The following is an 18,605-nucleotide window of genomic DNA, read 5'->3' on the forward strand; positions in this document are numbered from 1 at the left end:
AAAAAACCTCCCTTTAGTCCCTTTTCCTGCTACCTGCTCCCCGCAAACCCTCCCCCTAATGTTGGATCAAAATTTTAAGACGAGTTATTTTGTTCAGAACATCAAAAGGTCTAATATATAGAACTTTATGCAATATCTATGGAATAACTTAGAAAATCCAGCAGAAAATTTCAGTGCAAGGTGGAGGGGAAAGGGGGGAGGGGTACGTGGATCTCGAAGTTTTGAACTGGGAACTTACGAACAATTTCTGGATGAAGTCGGAACTTTTGGAACTGATGGCAAAAGAAAGGGTAAACAGTAGGGCAACGATACTTCAAATTTGTTTTGGGATGAGGGGGAAAGGGGCTAAAGAACTACCTCTGATACACCAAAATGTTTCTGCACTATAAGCTACTATTGGACTAAAAATTATATGCTCAGGTAAGCAATGAGGTAAATTAAAAGACATTATATGACATCAGGTTATCGTTACGGCGTATCCGCAATATCTCGGGAATACCTTCAAGATTTAAAATAGTGTGCTGAACGAGACAACAATTGAAATTCAGCGAAAGCTTGTGAGAAGAGTATTGAACTAAAAAAAAAAAAAAAAAAAAAAAAAAAAAAAAAAAAAAAAAAAAAACTCGGATGCACTTCGTGCATCCGAGTTATCAAAACGACATAGACAAAATCCCAGAAACGGCTGGGAGGATGGAGTTGAAACTTTCAGGTAGTGTAGGAAAATGGTAAGGGAACAGTACAGTGGCTTTAAAGTTTGTGTTGAGGGTAACCACAAACGTAACGTGTTCGATCTACCTTAAATATTTTTGCGACGTATGCCTCAACAGGAGCTAAAATCTATTGATGGTTAAGTAGCGAGGCAGATTAGAAGACATTAGGCATTGCCGGGTGATCAAAACAGCATATCTGCTAAATCCTTGGAACGGTTTTGGTGATCAGGTTGAAACTTCTAGGGAGTGTTCGGGCGAAAGGGGACCTCGAAACTTAATTTATGGCATGTACAAAGAGACAAGAGGACTTCAATGAAGACAGCAGTTGAAACAAATATTTCATAGATAAAAAAAATGCTCATGCTTGTTTTGTATCTGATAGGCCACCAACAGATAAATGTGAAATTTATACTTACATAATCAAACAGTACGTGGTAACGAACTGTAAGTAAGGAGCGACCCGATTCAATAGTAATCGAAACTCCATAAAATGGATTTTGATACCAATAGATATATCAAAACAATCGAACTTTCATGCTGATTTAAAATATATAAGTTTCATCAAATATAGTCCTATCCATCAATAGTTACGAGCCTAGGAAAACGTGCCTTACTTTCAAAAAAAGGGGAAAAACACCCCTAAAAGTCGTAAAATCTTAATGAAAATCACATCATCAAATTCAGCGTATCAGAGAATCATACTGTAGAGGTTTTAATCTCCTATCTGCAAAAACGTGGAATTTCGGGCACGTGTTTATTTATTTGTTTGTTTTCTCAAAGTCACCCGATCAAAATTTTGAGATAGCCAGTTTGTTCAGCATGGTCGAAAAATATAATACTATGCTTTAGTACTTTCAAGAGAACTATTTATTCTAGTTAAACGGCCTTTGTGATTAAGGGGTCATTCTGAAAGAATTGGAACAAAACTTAAACTTTAGTACAAAGAGCGAGGTATTAACTAGGGGGTGAACCCTTAATATACGTAATCATTTCTGTTTGTTTTAAGTTTTGATGTTGCTCCTTACTTTCAGTTGAAAAAAACTTGTTTTTTTATTTAATAATACATAAAAACTTATCGTATCGAATAATCATAAAACCATGTCCTAAGATCAAATCTCAGGACTGGAATTCCCACATCTTCGGAAAGACCCCAAGGAGTGGGAGTTTTGTCGTGAATTTTGAAAGGTAATCTTACGGTTGTTCTTAGGAAACCATTAAGAAAATTTATAATCACAAAGAAATTTCGACCACGTGGGCCCTTTGAAAATCCCTAGACTTCTGGAAAGAACATACAGGATTTTACCAAATCAACCCCTCGAGGGAAAAGGCCTTGCGACAAGAAGGCGCGTCACACCGGTTCACAAATGCACAATCAAGACAGATTTGTAAAATTGGAATCAAGAGACATAGACCCAAGAAATCAATTAAACGGGAAAGACCAATGTCCGTTTGTCAAAAGAATTTATTTAAAACCATCCAAAGGTACTGACTTCGTCACAGGGAATTGGCCAAGCAAACGATGCCTTTAAATAAAAGAACCACAAACACTATGCTTACTGTCAAAAAGCGTTTTCCACTTAAAGGCTTATAAAAAAAAAAACCCCCGTTGATTGGCACTATGAATCAAAATAGGAGATCACCAATCGCCAGCCAAGACTTGGCATCTGTATTTCTGAAGAACTGAGCTGCGCGACGCGTAATTTGACTCAAAAACTACCATGATGGACAACAAAACCCTGCAATGGAGAGGGAGTCCCCCGAACTCTGATATCGGGACATTTACCGCAATTGACTATCAGACCTCAAGCCCGCTTGGTGAAGAGTAAGCTAATCGTCCTTACGTTGATTTTCTCACACCTCAAGTCTATATCTAACTTTTGTAGGGGAGAGGATTCCTTTCTTTTTTTCTTGGTGAGATTGCTAGAGCGAGCTAACAAACATAAATAAAAAGAGGAAAGTGTTGTACCAATGCGCTTTTGCGGTCCAGAGCAACCAAAATGTATTACTGGATCTCGTCCAAGCTGATTCTAAAGCCCGTAAAAGGGCGGTATATCAAAATTCCATTTTGTTAGCCTAAAAAGCCTACTAAACAGGCTGACGAAATTCATTCTACAGTAGTTAAACTGATAAAATTATGCAATCAGGGGTCCGAGTGTCAATTGGACCTCTAGCAGGGGAGTCCTAAATTCTTATCGTCTGTATCCATAAGAAAGGAGGGATATCAATTAAAGTTGGTAGGGGTCACTAGCTAGGAATTTGTGTTATGTCTTAGGTGATTTGTCCATAGATAAATCTCTTGCGTTGCTTCATAGCAGTAATTCATGGGTTACAGTTGATGTAGAAATTCACAGGGCCTTGTCGTCCAGTTTTGCCTGAGCTTTTTGAGAAATTTCGAAGCAATTTATCAGGAAATTATAATTCAGCAAAACGTTTCTAAGCCATAACCATGACAAAGTGACTATGAAACGCTTTTTTTTGTTTTGGCTATGAAATTCTCTATGAAAAATAACACGAATTGAAAACAGGTTTGGTTTGTGTTCCCTTCTTTGCCCTTCCCATGGATAATTGTATTGAACAAAATGATTGTGAAACCCTAAATGAAAACTTATCCTTGATCTACACCATAGTCACACTCGTCGAAACTTTTTTATAGCCACAGCAATGGCGGTTCTAGCCTCTCTTGCGCCCTGGGCAAACTCTTGATTAGCGCCTCCCCTCTCTCTACCTCGAAAATATTCAAATTAAAATATAAAAAAAAATCAGACCAAATTTTCGACAATTTCTTTATAAAAAATCTATTTTTTATTTCCACTTATTTAAATCCGACTCTTCTTTTTTACTTCGACCTCTGCAATTTATTAATTACCTCAAACCAGTTGATGCACCTAGGGCAAGCCCCCCCCCTCCCCTAAAACCGCCTCAGGCCCAGAGCGTCAATGTTTTATCCGGCGCGCAATTTGGTGTTTTAGACCATGTTCAACTTTTAAGCATAAAGTTATGACTGACTAATCAATGTGAAGATTAGATATTTTTCTATTATAACTAGAAAAGATGGAAGCTTGGAACATCAATTAATTTTCTCATAAAATAGAATCCGACAAAAGATACAAAAATATAGTATCAATATAAAATACAAGTAAACAAAATAGCGTTGATACAGTTCTCGGTATTACAGTTTTCGCTTCTATAGCAGAAGTGGGATGCACCCTTAGGTGCATATATATAACCCAAATTATATAATTCCAATTTATTCTGTCAACCACCACTTGTTTTTCACTAAGCGTAAGCTAATTGTCTCTTACTACAGACACATAAAACCGGTTTGTTTTCGAGTTTTACACAGCGTAAACTTGAGTGTTGACGCAATAATACATAAGGTTCTTCTCGGCCGTTCTAGTGGATCCATCAGAACAATATTTTGCGTGGCTAATCAAGCACTTTATGGTAACGAACTGTAAGTAAGGAGTGACTTAATGACAACCATCATTCTAGAAACAGGAAATGGCACCAAAAGTGTTGGTAACAATATATAGGCTATATTTAAAGAATTTGATCTTTCCATGGTGAATCTAAATATGAAAAAATCCTTAAGTTTCCCCAGCAAAAGCTAAAAGCCTAAGAGAAACTTGATTTTTTAAAAAACGTCCAAACAATCCCAGAAGGACGTGACATTTGTGAAAGTCAAACAATCAAATTCAGCCTATAAAAGAAAATTTTATTGCAGAGCCCCAATCTAAAAAAAAATGCAGAATTTTTAGATTTTTGCCGAAAAGAATGATCACGGATGCAGATTTATTATATTTTTTTCAGAGATGAACGTATCGGACCAAAAGTCCAAGAAAATTGGGAGAAGGCTCATTCGAACAGAAACTAAAACTGTGAGTGCCCGTTTTAAGTAGCAAGAAAGACTGTGACAAAACAATGTGTTGTCTTCTGCCATTTATGGCACGAAAATAAAACAAATTTGCCCAAAAATAAAGCCAAAAACCCCTTGAAAAAAATTATGGGAGAGCCAATCGACCTAAAACTGTCGAAATTATATATGATGGGATTCCTAGTTACGGTGGCAGTATTGACGCTCTGTGTTGCGTGGTTCCTAAAAATCCAACTAATCGACAGAAAATAAACGGTTAATATGTGTGAAACTAAAGTTTAAAAAAAATATTTGCAGTGATCTATAATTTTGCATCAGCTATTGTAGAGGAGGTCAGTGGATCATTGTCTAGGTGGGAGAAGGGAGTGTGCCTGAAAGTCCCATTTTCAAGATCTAAGTCTCCTTGCGCCTTTGGATAAATAGAAGAGATTTGGGAGGGATATAGAAATTCTTCACTAATCTCCCTTCATTCCAGAGAATATTTTAAGACTAAGTATTTAATAAAGGGGACTGGTGGGGGTTGATAGCTAACCTCTTATTGCAGAAAAACTTTTTTTTAATATGAAAGCGTACATTTATATGGTTATCTGTACAAAAGCTGGAGGGGTGGGGGGCATCATGAGCACCACCCAGATAATTCTCGCAAAAGACGGAGGTAAGTGCTACCAGGAGCTTTGTTTTTACCAAAATTTAAATCTGCATTGAGATGTGGTTAAAGGGGGAAACCCCTCATATACGGGATATTTTCTGTTCGTTTCAAGTTTTGTTGTCGCTATTTATTTAATTAGAAAAAACTTGCTTTTATTGCATTTTTTGAAAAGCTTTACTTGAGTTACTGGTAACGGAGAAATTACTAACTAGATGCATCAGACCCCATGACAAGAATACCCCTCTCAACCTGCGGATCAAGATGCAGCTATAAATATCCCCCACCGACCTCTTTTAAATAGGGAGCAGCTTTTCTCCATACTTTCCTCGTTTCTACTATTTCTGCCTGATGCAAGTGACCTGTCTAAATCCCAATATAGTCGACATAACCAATGTTGAAAGAAGATCATTCAGTCAACGAAATTAATTTCTGTGAAGGAGGAGAAGAGATGAGAGATATTTCAGAGAAGCGCAGTTTTAAAAACATAAAAATTAGTTATCCATTCATATAAATCTAGAACACTACTACTACTACTAATAACTCAATGCAACACCAAGCCGCCTGAGGCCAACACAGCTACGCACGCTGCTCCTCCAACCTAATCTATTCAAGACCTTGCTCTTTACACCCTCCCAGGAAATTCCCATTTCCTTTAAATCTTTATTTATGACATCCTCCCAACCCAGACAAGGACGACCTGCTTTCCGTGTAGCCCAAGACGGTTGGCCAAAAAGGACAATCTTCGGCAATCTGTCATCCTTCATTCGCAGAACGGGGCCTATCCGTCTCAACCTTTCTTTCATCATAGCACTAGAAAGCGGGATTGAACCACATTTTTCGTACAACCTACTGTCTGAAATAGGGTCAGTCAGCCGGGTACCCAGAACAATCCGTGGGCAATTTCTCTGGAAAACATCTAGTAAATTTTAGGGGCCAAAATCTCTCCCCGCGCATCGGGAATTCCTTTTTTCCTCCCGCTTTTTCCAAAAAAGAAAAGCTTTGTTAGCAAACAGCGCTCCACACATACTCCAGCATTTACAATAATATAAGTCTGTAATCATCATAAAATTATAGGAGCCAGTCATTATCAATATATTATCAGCAGGACTCGGGCCAACCATGCTATAAAAAATAGTCAGCTAATTGTCCTGTCTAACAGCCAAGGCAGCGCACCAACCGAAAGCTCACAAAACGATTTGACTATTAAAAGACTAAATTAGAGTCCAGTAGTCGTCACCCACTAATAAGTATGCCAAACACGGCCATCGAATTCCGAGTTTCAAGCCCTAAATCTTTTTTGGATATAACTAGAAAGATATAACATTAGTATTTGGATGTAAAATCGAATAATTAATTACGGGGTATATCCCGAGATAAACATGTCACTGGACCAGAATCAATTTTATCCATCCATTTTTCTTTTCTCTACATTCTTATAGGACCTATTCATTCTTAGAACGATTAACCTCCTAATCAGCGAGTCGTTTAGGAAGTAATTTATTCTTTTGCATTCGAGATTTTTTTTTTTTTTTTTTTTTTCGTTTTTGACGATTCAGCGACTCTCGTGTAAAACACCTGGAGGATTCAACACTAATTTCCGTAACACCATTTATATCATTCGACAAAAAAACATTCAATCAAGGGTTTCTTTCATGGTTATCTAAGGCAGTTTTGCCAACAAATAATTTTTTTGTGTGTAGCTATGAATCCGAATCATTTTTTCACTGAATATGTTTAATTCGTAGAGAATTAAAAAGTTTACCTAAGATTCATTCAGTAAAACTAATCAGCTAAATATACGACGGCGGTTAATAGAAGGGTGAGATACAAGGGAAGGAATGATACGATCCGCCAAGAAGGACAGAAACCATATAATCGCCAAAATATTAGATGGCTATGAATGGAAAATTAATGCTGTTGCACAATTTACTTCTGTTCTCTACTCATAGTTACAAAAAAGCGTATAAAAAGGAATGGATATTTTTAAATATTGATGTAAGCAACGTCCCAAGGAAATACGAGCTCATCCATATGTTTAATCAGGTCTTTGTGAAAGCTTTTATTCTAGCCACCCACTAGTCTGGTTTCAAACTGTTTTCGGTATATGTCGGTTATTGGGAAGATTTAATGATGGAGCCACTCACCAGAATTGTGACTAGTAGGTGATCAAGGAGCAGAAGAAGGTTTGGCGGCCGAATTTGGGGTAATTCAAAGCGCTGATAACGTATATGTACGTTATATACTCGGCCGTTAGGTGCTAGTCTTTGAAATTTGAACAAAAATCATTTAGTTGGCTCTTGAAAAAAAAAACTTTTGCAAAAAATTTTCAACAAAGAACACGTACCCTATGGTAATCAATAACATTGATTGAGAGTGCTCTGCAATGTCGATGACCTCGAAAATTACAATTTAATTGTTTAATTCGTCAAAAAAAATCGTTCTAGGCTAATATTCACGAATTTGGCGAGTAAAGGAAAGCTATACTATGACTACTATGCTATACTACTACTACTACTAATAGCTCACTGCAGCACCAAGCCGCCTGAGGCCAACACATCTACGCACGCTCCTCCTCCAACCTAATATATTCAAGTCCTTCCTCTTTACACCCTCCCAGGAAGTTCCCATTTCCTTTAAATCTTTATTTATGACATCCTTCCAACCCAGACGAGGACGATCTGCTGTCCGTGTAGCCCCAGACGGTTGGCCAAAAAGGACAATCTTCGGCAATCTGTCATCCTTCATCCACAGAACGTGGCCTAGCCATCTCAACCTTTCTTTTATTATAGCTCTAGAAAGCGGGATTGAACCACATTTTTCGTACAACCTACTGTGTAAAATACGGTCAGTCAGCCGGGTACCCAGAACAATCCGTAGGCAATTTCTCTGGAAAACATGTAGAAAATTTCCATCTGCTTTTCGGAGCTCCCATTCTTCAGAGCCATATTTGACCACTGACATCACTGTAGCTTCCAATATTCTAATCTTGGTTTGCAGACTTATCTTCCTATTCTTCCAAACTTTTTTTTAATTGTAAAAAACACCCTGAGTCTTAGCTATTCTACTTTTTACATCTTCACTGCTCCCACCGTCTTTACTAAAAACACTACCATGCTATAAGTGAAGCTGCTCACTTGATCAATCTTTTCGTTACCCAACCTCACCTTTTCATCTTCACTAATTCCTAGTCTTAGTGGCTTAGTCTTCTTAACATTAATTTCCTAACCTATTCTAGCACCCTGAACTCGCAAAACTTCTAAAAATCCATTCATTTTGCTCACACTTTTATCGAATATGCTTAAATCATCAGCATAATCTAAGTCCAGGAGAGTTTTTCCTCCCCATTTAATTCCGTGGTCCCCAATTGCCTTTCCCGTGCTCCTTAAGACGAAGTCCATCAAAATGATCCATAAAAAGGGGGATAGAACACAACCTTGCTTAACTCCTGATTTAATACAAAACCAGTTCCTAACCTCATTTCCTACCTTAACCGCAACAGTATTATTCTCATACATGGCACAAATCACTTTAATGTATTTTGGATATGTTTCGAATAACCACAAGCACCGGATTAGCCATTAGGGAAACCGGTTTTTGTCTTACGGTGCACAGAAAATTCTTGAATGTGTTTCCAAAAACCGAAGCACCCTCTTTTCTTTTTATTTTGTAGAGTGTTTCAAGGATCAAGTAAGTCCCTGAGATTTTAATTCGGTGGGGAGGGGAAAACTTTAAAAAGGCTAACTATTTGGAAAACATAATTAATTCTAAGCGGCATCACAAGTTATGAAAATTGCGTGGGATACACACTCAAAGTTCACCCTTCGTCATATATATATATATATATATATATATATATATATATATATATATATATATATATATATATATATATATATATATATATATATATATATATATATATATATATATATATATATATATATATATATATATATATATATATATATATATATATATATATATATATATATATATATGTATATATATATATAATATATATATATATATATATAATATATAAAATTAAAAAAAGTAGAAAAAACATATTCTAGACGGAATCGTAATTACCATCATATATATTCCCCTTTGGATCTTAATTCCCGCATTCCTTGTTTCCTGTTGCTTCATCATTAATATATTTTCTGCAGTTTTCTCCATTCATTTCCTTATCAAAATTCAAATGAGTGTAAAAGGCTAAAAATAACAACTTCCTTGTTCGTTTTATGTGTGTATTAATTTAAAAAACTTTTTCCACAAAATAAGTTTTTCAAAGAAAAGTAAAGAGCTCCAATAAGCCAAAAAAATAATGTCAAATAATCTTGCAAGCGTAAAACAACCCCAAATCACTGTCAATAAATAAATGAAATTCACAACGAAAAGAAATTAGAATAAGTAGCCGAGTCAAACTCAAAACGAGCGAAAATTAACGTTAATACGGCTGATAATCCCTATGGCTTCTCAAGACCAGAACATAATTTGTGCTGTACTGAAAGCAAAAAAAAAGCAATGCCCGTGGATTGTCGGTTTAATTGACATACTGACATTTATTCCTTAAAGTTTTGATAATTTTTTATCTATGAAAGCAAAAAAGAGAAAACATTTAAAACGTGTTTTGTTTTCAAAAAATCGCAGGTCTCCAGAAAGGTTCTGGTCTCCAGAAGGCAAGGGGGTTATCAGCCGTATTAATATCAATTTTTGCTCATTTTGAGTTTGACTCGACTATTTATTGTAATTTCTGTTCGTTTTGAGGTTCATTTGTCCATTAACTGTGATTTGTGGTAATTTTACGCTTGAACGATTATTTGACATTATTTCCGCTCATTTTTTGCTTAATGGAGCTATTTACTAATTCTGTGACAAGGGCCCCAATGAGAAAAATCTTGGGAGGGTGGCAATGCAACAAAGGTGCCAATAATTGACCAAATTGACAAATTTATTCTAAAAAAGAGTGAAAAAAAAAACAGGGAAAGAAGGCTCCGGAAAATATCTTTGGGGCTCAGGGCTCCCATGGACCCCTGGATCCGCCGGTGGTTGCCCTCCGATCACTTTCGACTATTTGAAGATACACTAGCTGTTTCAATTTCCGATTAAATGAGCCCTTTTTTTCGAAGTTTCTACGACAATCCTTTGACACGAAGTGTTCTGGTCTAAGATCCAAAATAAATAAATAAATAATATATTGTTCCCACATCGCTCTTTACTTAGGCAGCAATTTCGCGCTGCCAATGAAAAATGGTACACAAAGCCTGAACAATATTTACCGATGTTGCAAATAATGTTTATAAAAAGAAGAAGATATACAGAAAGGGCATATATTTGGCGAACCTTTCGAATAAGCATTAGTGCTAAAAATAATAATAACTACTATCATTCACTTCATCGTTTTATATAAAAAACACACTGCTAGAGAAAAAAATGGCAAATTGATTATATTTATAATCAATTAAAGATTATATTTCTTTTCTTCTAACATACCTCAAATACAAAAAAGTAAAATATAATAGGTTGTTGTGTCACATCTTTTAAGTTGAGACAGAAAGGTAAAAACAACCATATGCCTTGCCAGGAAATTTTTCTTTAATACTTTAAAGATAAGAGAATTTATCACTGAATTGTATTATTTTGTGCAAAATTTGTGTAGTAATAAAGATTTAACTACAAAAGTAGGCGATTTTCTACCAAATAGCGGACTCATTTGGTGAGTCCAAATGACTCACCATTTGGTCATTTGGTAGTAAGGTTTATTTGGTCATATTTGGTATAGTAACAAAAGACAAGCCAAGGAAAATAGGAAGTTTTGTCCCACCACCTGAACAATTAAATAAAAAAAAGGGTGGTCGTCAATGCCTTCCATTCCTTCGAAAATCAAAACCTGGACTAGATAAATCGTTGGAAGAAAAAGAAATTTTTTCCCCACACCTGAACAATTAAAAGAAACAAAGGTTCGGCGATATGTCTTTCATGATGACAAAAGACAAGCCGAGGCAAAAGTTAAAGGTCTAATAAAAAAAAATATAATTTTACAAAGCCACCACTTCTAATTTAAGGTCCAATTAAAGTCAATAGCCCCCCCCCTAAAATGTATCTGCTCATTATTTATTGTTAGGAACTGGATTTTGGTAGCGGTTCGATAGGTTTTAATACTGCCAAAAAGTCTCTATAGAAGACTATTTCTTATATCTTAAGTGACTTTTTGTAATTTTTTCTAGACATTGGTCGCGCCCCTGGTCGTACTCTCAATTTGTGATTTTCAAGGAAATCATCAAAAATAAGCTTAGTAAATTATTCGGGCCCGTCTAAATTACTTGAATTAGCTAGTCATAAGAAAGTTTTTTTTTTGTTTCGTTTTGACTTACTTTTATGAATTCAAGTTGAAACCTGTTTTTTCTGTACATAATAACAGACATACTTTTTTCTACCGAAATATCATAAAACTTACTAGAATACACTTGTTGCTTCCAACTGCCCAAAGGTTAACTCTTTTGTCCTCTCCACCCGTGGCGAGCACCCTTCCAGATTTCCTTCCAAGAGAAAGGCAGGTGACCATTCCAGAATGTCCCTGGAACTCATCTAAAAAAAACGATGAGGTTGAAATTCGTTATTCCCAAGAACAGAAAGTAATATTAAATCTCTTTCGCACTATTAGTCCTGACTGACTGGATTGAACTGGGACCTCTGTTATTTATTCTCGGAATCAAAGGATAGTCAGTTCCGGCTTTCTTAAATTAGGAAGTACCTTAACCCAACCTTAAATGTCAGATGTACAATTGGGACTTCAGCCTTAAAACATTAAGGTACATCAGGAGCTTCAGCAGTAAAGCATCAGTCGGAGTAGCACTTAAATAGTGACTGAATGTTTCCAATGACACCAACTCATAAGCATACCTACCTTTACTTCCCACTCGTACTCTAAAGCTACATTTTTTATGATTCAAACTCCCTTGGCGGTAAATTAGTACCAAATCCAACTTATTCGCCCGGTGCTGGACAAAAATTAAACTTAACTCCCATAATGCGAGTCTTGTTGAATCTATGACCAAGTCTCATTATTCCTCATACTGTTTTACATGAAGAGCTTTGCTTCTGGTACTAGGTCATTACAAAGTATGTTAAAGTTTAACGCTTTAGAAATCTACATGCAGACCCGCACTGTCAGACAATATAACTGACTCACTTCCACGAGACCCCAAATCAGAAGGCTCTATCCGCCAGCGTTGGATGTCAGCGATGAGTTGACGCTGGATGTCAAGAATATAATCCACCACCATTGCAACCACTGGTTCGACTATGAGGGACAAAATTCAATAGATTTTTTGGGCAAAAAGGCACCCCACCAGAAGCCCAACTCAGAATTAAACACATGCGTCAAGGCAATTGGAGTTCTTCACCAACACGGCTATCGCTAGAGCCCAAAAACAATCCCTCCATAACCCACGACCAAGCCGAGGACCGACTGTTCCATCTTTGCACAAGGTAAAGCTACCGTCAAGCCTATTTCTTGATTCAAGTACATTTAAGTATAGGTAATCAAGTACAGTCCTTAAATATAGTTAAATATAAAAAAAAACTAAGTTCTTGACTGAAATTAAATAAAAAAAACAAGTTTTTTTTAACTACAAGTAAGGAGCGACAGTAAAACTTAAAACGAACAGAAATTACTCCGTATATGAAATGGGTAGTCCCCTCCGCAATCTTCGCTCTTTACGCTAAAGCTTTTAATTGTTTTAAAAAGTAGAATTGTTTCAAAGAGTCAAACTTCTACGACTTTTAGGGGGTGTTTCCTCCTATTTTCTTAAATGATGCAAATTTTCTCAGGCTCGTAACTTTTGATGGGTAAGACTAAACTTGATGAAACTTATATATTTAAAATCAGCATTGAAATGCGATTCTTTTGATGTAGCTATTGATATCAAAATTCAATTTTTTAGAGTTTTGGTTTCTATTGAGCTGGGTCGCTCCTTACTACAGTTCGTTACCACGAACTGTTTGACAGGTCAAAGTTTGTAACTTGTTGCCCGTCCCACGGGGACTGTGGGGGAGTAAGTCGTCCCCAAAGACATAGTTATAAGGTTTTTCGACTACGCTGAATAAAATGGCTATCTCAGAATTTTGATCCGTTGACTTTGGGAAAATAATTAGCGTGGGAGGGGGTCTAGGTGCCCTCCAATTTTTTCCGTTAAGCTTTTAATTGTTTTAAAAAGTAGAATTGTGGCAAAGAGTCAAACTTTAGCGTAAAGAGCGAGGGATTGGGGAGGGGACAACCCATGTCATATTCAGAGTCATTTCTGTTCGTTTTAAGTTTTAATGTCGCTCCTTACTTTCAGCTAAAAAAATTGGTTTTTTTTATGTAATTTCTGAACGATTTTGAATTAATGCGTGTTTGGTTTTGGCTCTCCGCACATAAATTATTAAAATGAAATTTGTATATTAATTCTTTTTTGGCTAAATGGCTTTCTCTTAGTTTTGATCAGACGATTTTGAGAAATAAGGGGTGGAAAAGGAGGTCTAGTTGCCCTCAAATTTTTCAGTTACTAAAAAGGTAACTAGAACTTTTAATCTTTAACGAATGTTTTTATTAGTAAAAATTATACGTAACTTAAGAATTAACTTACGTAACAAACTTTCATAATCTTATATTTTTATTATGTATACGAGGGGGTTTGTACCCTCGTTAATACCTCGCTCTTTACACTAAATCGTAAGTTTTGTCCCAATTCTTTAAGAATGGCCCCTGAATCAGAAAGGCCGTAGAATAAATAGTTGAAATTACTAAGAATACTTTAGCATAAAGAGCGAGTTATTTATCTCCTCCTAAATACCTCGCTCTTTATGCTAAAGTATTTTTAGAACCCCTCATATGCATAATAATCTCTGTTTGTTTTAAGTTTCAATGCTACTCCTTCCTTTCATTTGAAAAAACTTTTCATGTTTATTTTTCATTGTTTTCTTATAGTAATGCTAGAAAATCCTACGCCCTTTTCATTGAATTTTTCTTCCCCCATGACAGATTCCTCCAAGGAGAGACCCTCCAACATAGCCCCCTCCCCTCAGCCCCACCCCCAAACAAAATAAAATCCCCCTGAAAACGTCTGTACACTTCCCAATAACCATTACTATATGTAAACACTGGTCAAAGTTTGTAACTTACAGCCCCTCCCCCAGAGATTGTGGGGGAGTAATTCATCCCCAAAGACATAGTTATTATAGTTTTTGACTATGCTGAACAAAATGGCTATCTCAAAATTTTGATTTGTTGACTTTGGGAAAAAATGAGCGTGGGAGGGGGCCTAGATGTCCTCCAATTTTTTTGGTCACTTAAAAAGGGCACTAGAACTTTTCATTTCCGTTAGAATGAGCCCTCTTGCAACATTCTAGGACCAATTGGTCGATACGATGACCCCTGGGAAAAAAAAACAAAAAAACAAACAAATAAACACGCACCCGTGATTTGTCTTCTGGCAAAAAATACAAAATTCCACATTTTTGTAGATAGGAGCTTGAAACTTCTACAGTAGGGTTCTCTGATACGCTGAATCTGATGGTGTCATTTTCGTTAAGATCCTACGACTTTTAGGGGGTGTTTCCCCCTATTTTCTTAAATAAGGCAAATTTTCTCAGGCTCGTAACTCTTGATGGGTAAGACTAAACTTGATGAAACTTATATATTTAAAATCAGCATTAAAATGCAATTCTTTTGATGTAGCTATTGATATCAAAATTCAATTTTTTAGAGTTTTGGTTTCTATTGAGCCGGGTCGCTCCTTACTACAGTTCGTTACCACGAACTGTTTGAAAGTAAAAAGCGATATTAAAACTTAAAACAAACAGAAATTCTCCCGTATATAGGAGGGTCTGTCCCCTCCTATATACGTTTTTTATTGTTTTAAAAAGTAGAGTTGTGAGAAAGAGTCAGACTTCAGCGTAAATACCGAGGCGTTTAGGAGGGGACAGCCCCTTTCATATGCGGAATAATAGTAGTAGTATGGCCATAACAAGGGTGGGCTTTACGCCCGAGGCTCTTAAGATTATAGCCTAAGCTTCAATGCATATACCATAAACGCCATTAGCCTATTACAGAGGATACATCATTAGCATAATACAATATATACATAATTTGTATACTTCCATGAGAACATGATTTACACATACCCACGGGACCCTAGAAACCAGATTAAATATAAGGCTGGATGTTCAATGTATTTTATGTTAGTAAAAAACTATAATTCAGAAAGGGTGCAGTTTGAATATATCTTTTTCATCAAGATTATATTTTAGATGAAATGCTAGCGAAAAATGAGTAGCTTGTTTACACTATTGAAAGTTGATAGTGGAGCTAGCAGCAGCAATAATAAAAAGATAAGAGTACTAAACATAGCAGTAGAAGTTACAAGAGGATGTCGAATAAGCCTTGAATAGGATAAGATGAATTAAAAATATGTGTAATCATTGAGAAACTTCAAATTGGAGGAGCAGCTATGTTTTGTAGCAAAACTTAATATAATGCACAGACATAGACTTCAAGCTGCGTTAAATGCAATAGTGAAATATATTGAAGACAATAGCTTGAATCAGTATGTTAAAAACGAGTGATATATGTCTTATTATAATTATGAAATATTAAATATTTCTAAATCGATTTTTTGTCTTGATAGATATTTTTAGTAGACTACCGCTCCTCTCTCTAGAGATATTCCTGAAGTAAAAAAAATCGTTAGATTTTTTAGTTAGTCCACTGTAGTCAGCTGAGGGTGTTAGGATTAAAAGATGGATGGATTTGTGAGACATAAATGATGCGAAATCTTGTAATTTTGGAATGTAAAATGTCAAAATCTAAATAATAGTTTTCAAATGTTGTCAGTGCAAAAGAAAATATTCTCTCAAAGAATGCTTGATGGTATTATCGAAGACGAATTTCCAACACTGAATTATCGTATGATGCTTATGAGTCGTGTTCCCAACGCACTTAATCAATTTATTGACATATTAATTGAAACAAAACAAAATGTTTTTGCCGATTTGCTTTTGAACACTACCTTAGAAATACAATGATGATTTAAGACAATCCAAATGATTTTTCGGTCCATATTTTTTCATGAGAACAACAAAATAAGTCGACAATTTAGAAGACCCTTTCCAAACATATTTAATTAGTTCGAATTTCAATCGATTACTCCTCCTCTTTTTCCAGAAAAGAACACTCTTTCTCGGTCGTAAGAGGGTTTCTTTTTGGCGGTGAGAGAGTCAATACTGAAATGAAGTTCTATACATGTCCACTTTGAATGTATAAACTCGACACCTGGTCGTCCTGTGAGAATTGTAAAATTGTTGGTGAGCATGATGAAAAGTGTAGACAATGCAACCCGTGTTAATTGCATAGAGGATATGAAGTACAAATCAAAGACTGCAATTCTGGTTTGAAGAAATTTATGACTCTCGCACTAGAGGATTCCTATGCTCAAAGCGTCAATATGATAAACGTGATCAGTGGGAGAATCCCTATCCCGGTATGATTGGAAAGAAACAAAACGAGACTTTAGTTTATTTCTAAGAAACTGGTGTCGTCGTAGATTTAAATTGTTTTGGGAGGGAGAATCAGGTCTACGCTTCAACTGTTCGAATAACAAGAGAATCTGGTTTCTACGTTATCGCTGTGAAGAGAATGGTTACTATGATTATAAGCCTACTAATTTTATTTGGCTGATACAGAAAGTGATTTTCCATTTGAAAACAATGTGATATTGCTGCAAACAAGCAAATTGAAACACTTGGATTTTATGATATGAATGAAGAAAGTATCAGTGACTTCAAAAAGAGATACAATAAGAGTGATGTTACATTGTACTGTAGAAAATGTGACTCTGACTTTGCACACCGAGATCAATACACAGTGAATTCAGACGATCTGCCGCCATTAGTTATCCTCGACAACTACAATACGCAAAAGAAGAAATCTAAAGAAAAAAAGAGAAATAAAAAGAAGAAATTTTTATGCATATACATTTTTATTAATAAACAAATTTACAACCATTTTAAAACATTTTTATTACTAGGGCACTGAAATCAATATTATATAGGTACGAAAGAGTATTTTCCACTTGGAAGTCATTCAGACGAGGGTTGACAACGTAATTGTTAAGAAACTCATTGTATGTATAACCATGACCTCGGAAAACGAAATATGATAGTGCATGAAAACCACAGCTTTTAGTCGTAAAATCCTGCATTCTCTTCTCGTTTTGAATAAGTTTTCCGACTGATTTCAATAAAGTTGTTTGAAAGTTGCATAGCCAATGATTCGTCCTTACGTTCGATGGACTGCTATTAACAATGATAAGGGTATTGGTAATTTTTTGAATTTTTTCAAGTAAATCCAAGGGCATACAATAGGATGTGTTTTTGGACATGTGCGGATCCATAGTAAATACGCTGATTAATTGAGCTATGTTCATGGTGCGAGGTCTAGTAGAATACTGCCTTTGAGAGTGATTTCCCAGTAAGCTTCAAATTCATATCTGTAAAATGCGCTGCAAATGGCTTTCTTTTCAGTAGCTGTGAATATTTTCCAGAAGGGAACCAGAGCAAGCAGATGGGGGGTAGTAAAAGTATTGTACCGTCGGGCAAGGAGAGGACGGTTGAAACGATACTTATTGGCAACAAGTAATCCGTAAGACGCTCGTAGACGGGAACAGAGGTGGTTTGTCAGTGTTGAGCGTGTGTCCTTCAATGTAGAAGAAATAGGAAGGCCAAAATACATAAGGGACTCACAAGGCTTAATCAGAGTGTCGCCAATTTTAACGGAGAGGTTAATTGAAAGCTCATTTTTGAACCATTGAAGAAAAGAAGTTCTGTTTTAGATTCGTTGAAGGAAAGTCCGATGTGCTTGCATGCCGCTGCAAGTGAGTCGTAATTTTGTTGAAATAAAGATATCGAACGAGAAACATGAAGAATGTCATCAGCAAAGTTCAGCAGCGAAAGATTAATCCCACGGAAAAAGCACAACGGCTTTATTACTTGCTGTGCTTCGATAATAGCGTTATTAAACAGTGATGGAGAAGTTTTGCCACCTTGACGTACGCCTTTCTTGACACTCAGCATTTCTTTAGAAGGAAAAGTGCCGGACGGAGAGGGGATCAGGATAACAGCCGAGAGCTTGTTGTACATACTGTAAACAGGGGAAAAGATGCAAGAGGAAACACCTCTCAGAAGGGCTTTGAGCAGGATATGGCCATGGATGCCAGAATCGAAGGCTCTACTAACATCAAGTGCTCCAAAGACGAGAAGATCACCATTTTTATCTGCATCAATAAGAAGATTTGCAAGAACGCTGTGAACGTGTTCCCGTCCTGAGTGC

At 36.2% G+C, this 18,605-nt stretch overlaps 2 protein-coding genes across 3 annotated transcripts in view; one reads left to right on the forward strand and one right to left on the reverse strand.

Moving 5' to 3' along the window:
- Positions 1-18,605, reverse strand: part of LOC136034357 (katanin p80 WD40 repeat-containing subunit B1-like) — a 202,235-nt gene that overhangs the window by 161,543 nt on the left and 22,087 nt on the right. For both annotated transcript variants that reach the window (XM_065715489.1, XM_065715488.1), the window contains exon 3: positions 11,694-11,824. In XM_065715489.1, coding sequence (XP_065571561.1) covers positions 11,694-11,824 — 131 coding nt within the window. The remainder of the gene's footprint in view (positions 1-11,693; positions 11,825-18,605) is intronic.
- LOC136034359 (trafficking protein particle complex subunit 1-like) overlaps positions 4,521-18,605 on the forward strand; it is a 78,712-nt gene continuing 64,627 nt past the window's right edge. The window contains exon 1 of the mRNA XM_065715494.1: positions 4,521-4,588. Within this exon, the coding sequence (XP_065571566.1) occupies positions 4,523-4,588 (66 nt within the window). The 5' untranslated portion in view covers positions 4,521-4,522. The remainder of the gene's footprint in view (positions 4,589-18,605) is intronic.

This window comes from Artemia franciscana, chromosome 13 (genome assembly GCF_032884065.1).
Source record: "Artemia franciscana chromosome 13, ASM3288406v1, whole genome shotgun sequence".
Taxonomy (NCBI): Eukaryota; Metazoa; Arthropoda; class Branchiopoda; order Anostraca; family Artemiidae; genus Artemia; species Artemia franciscana.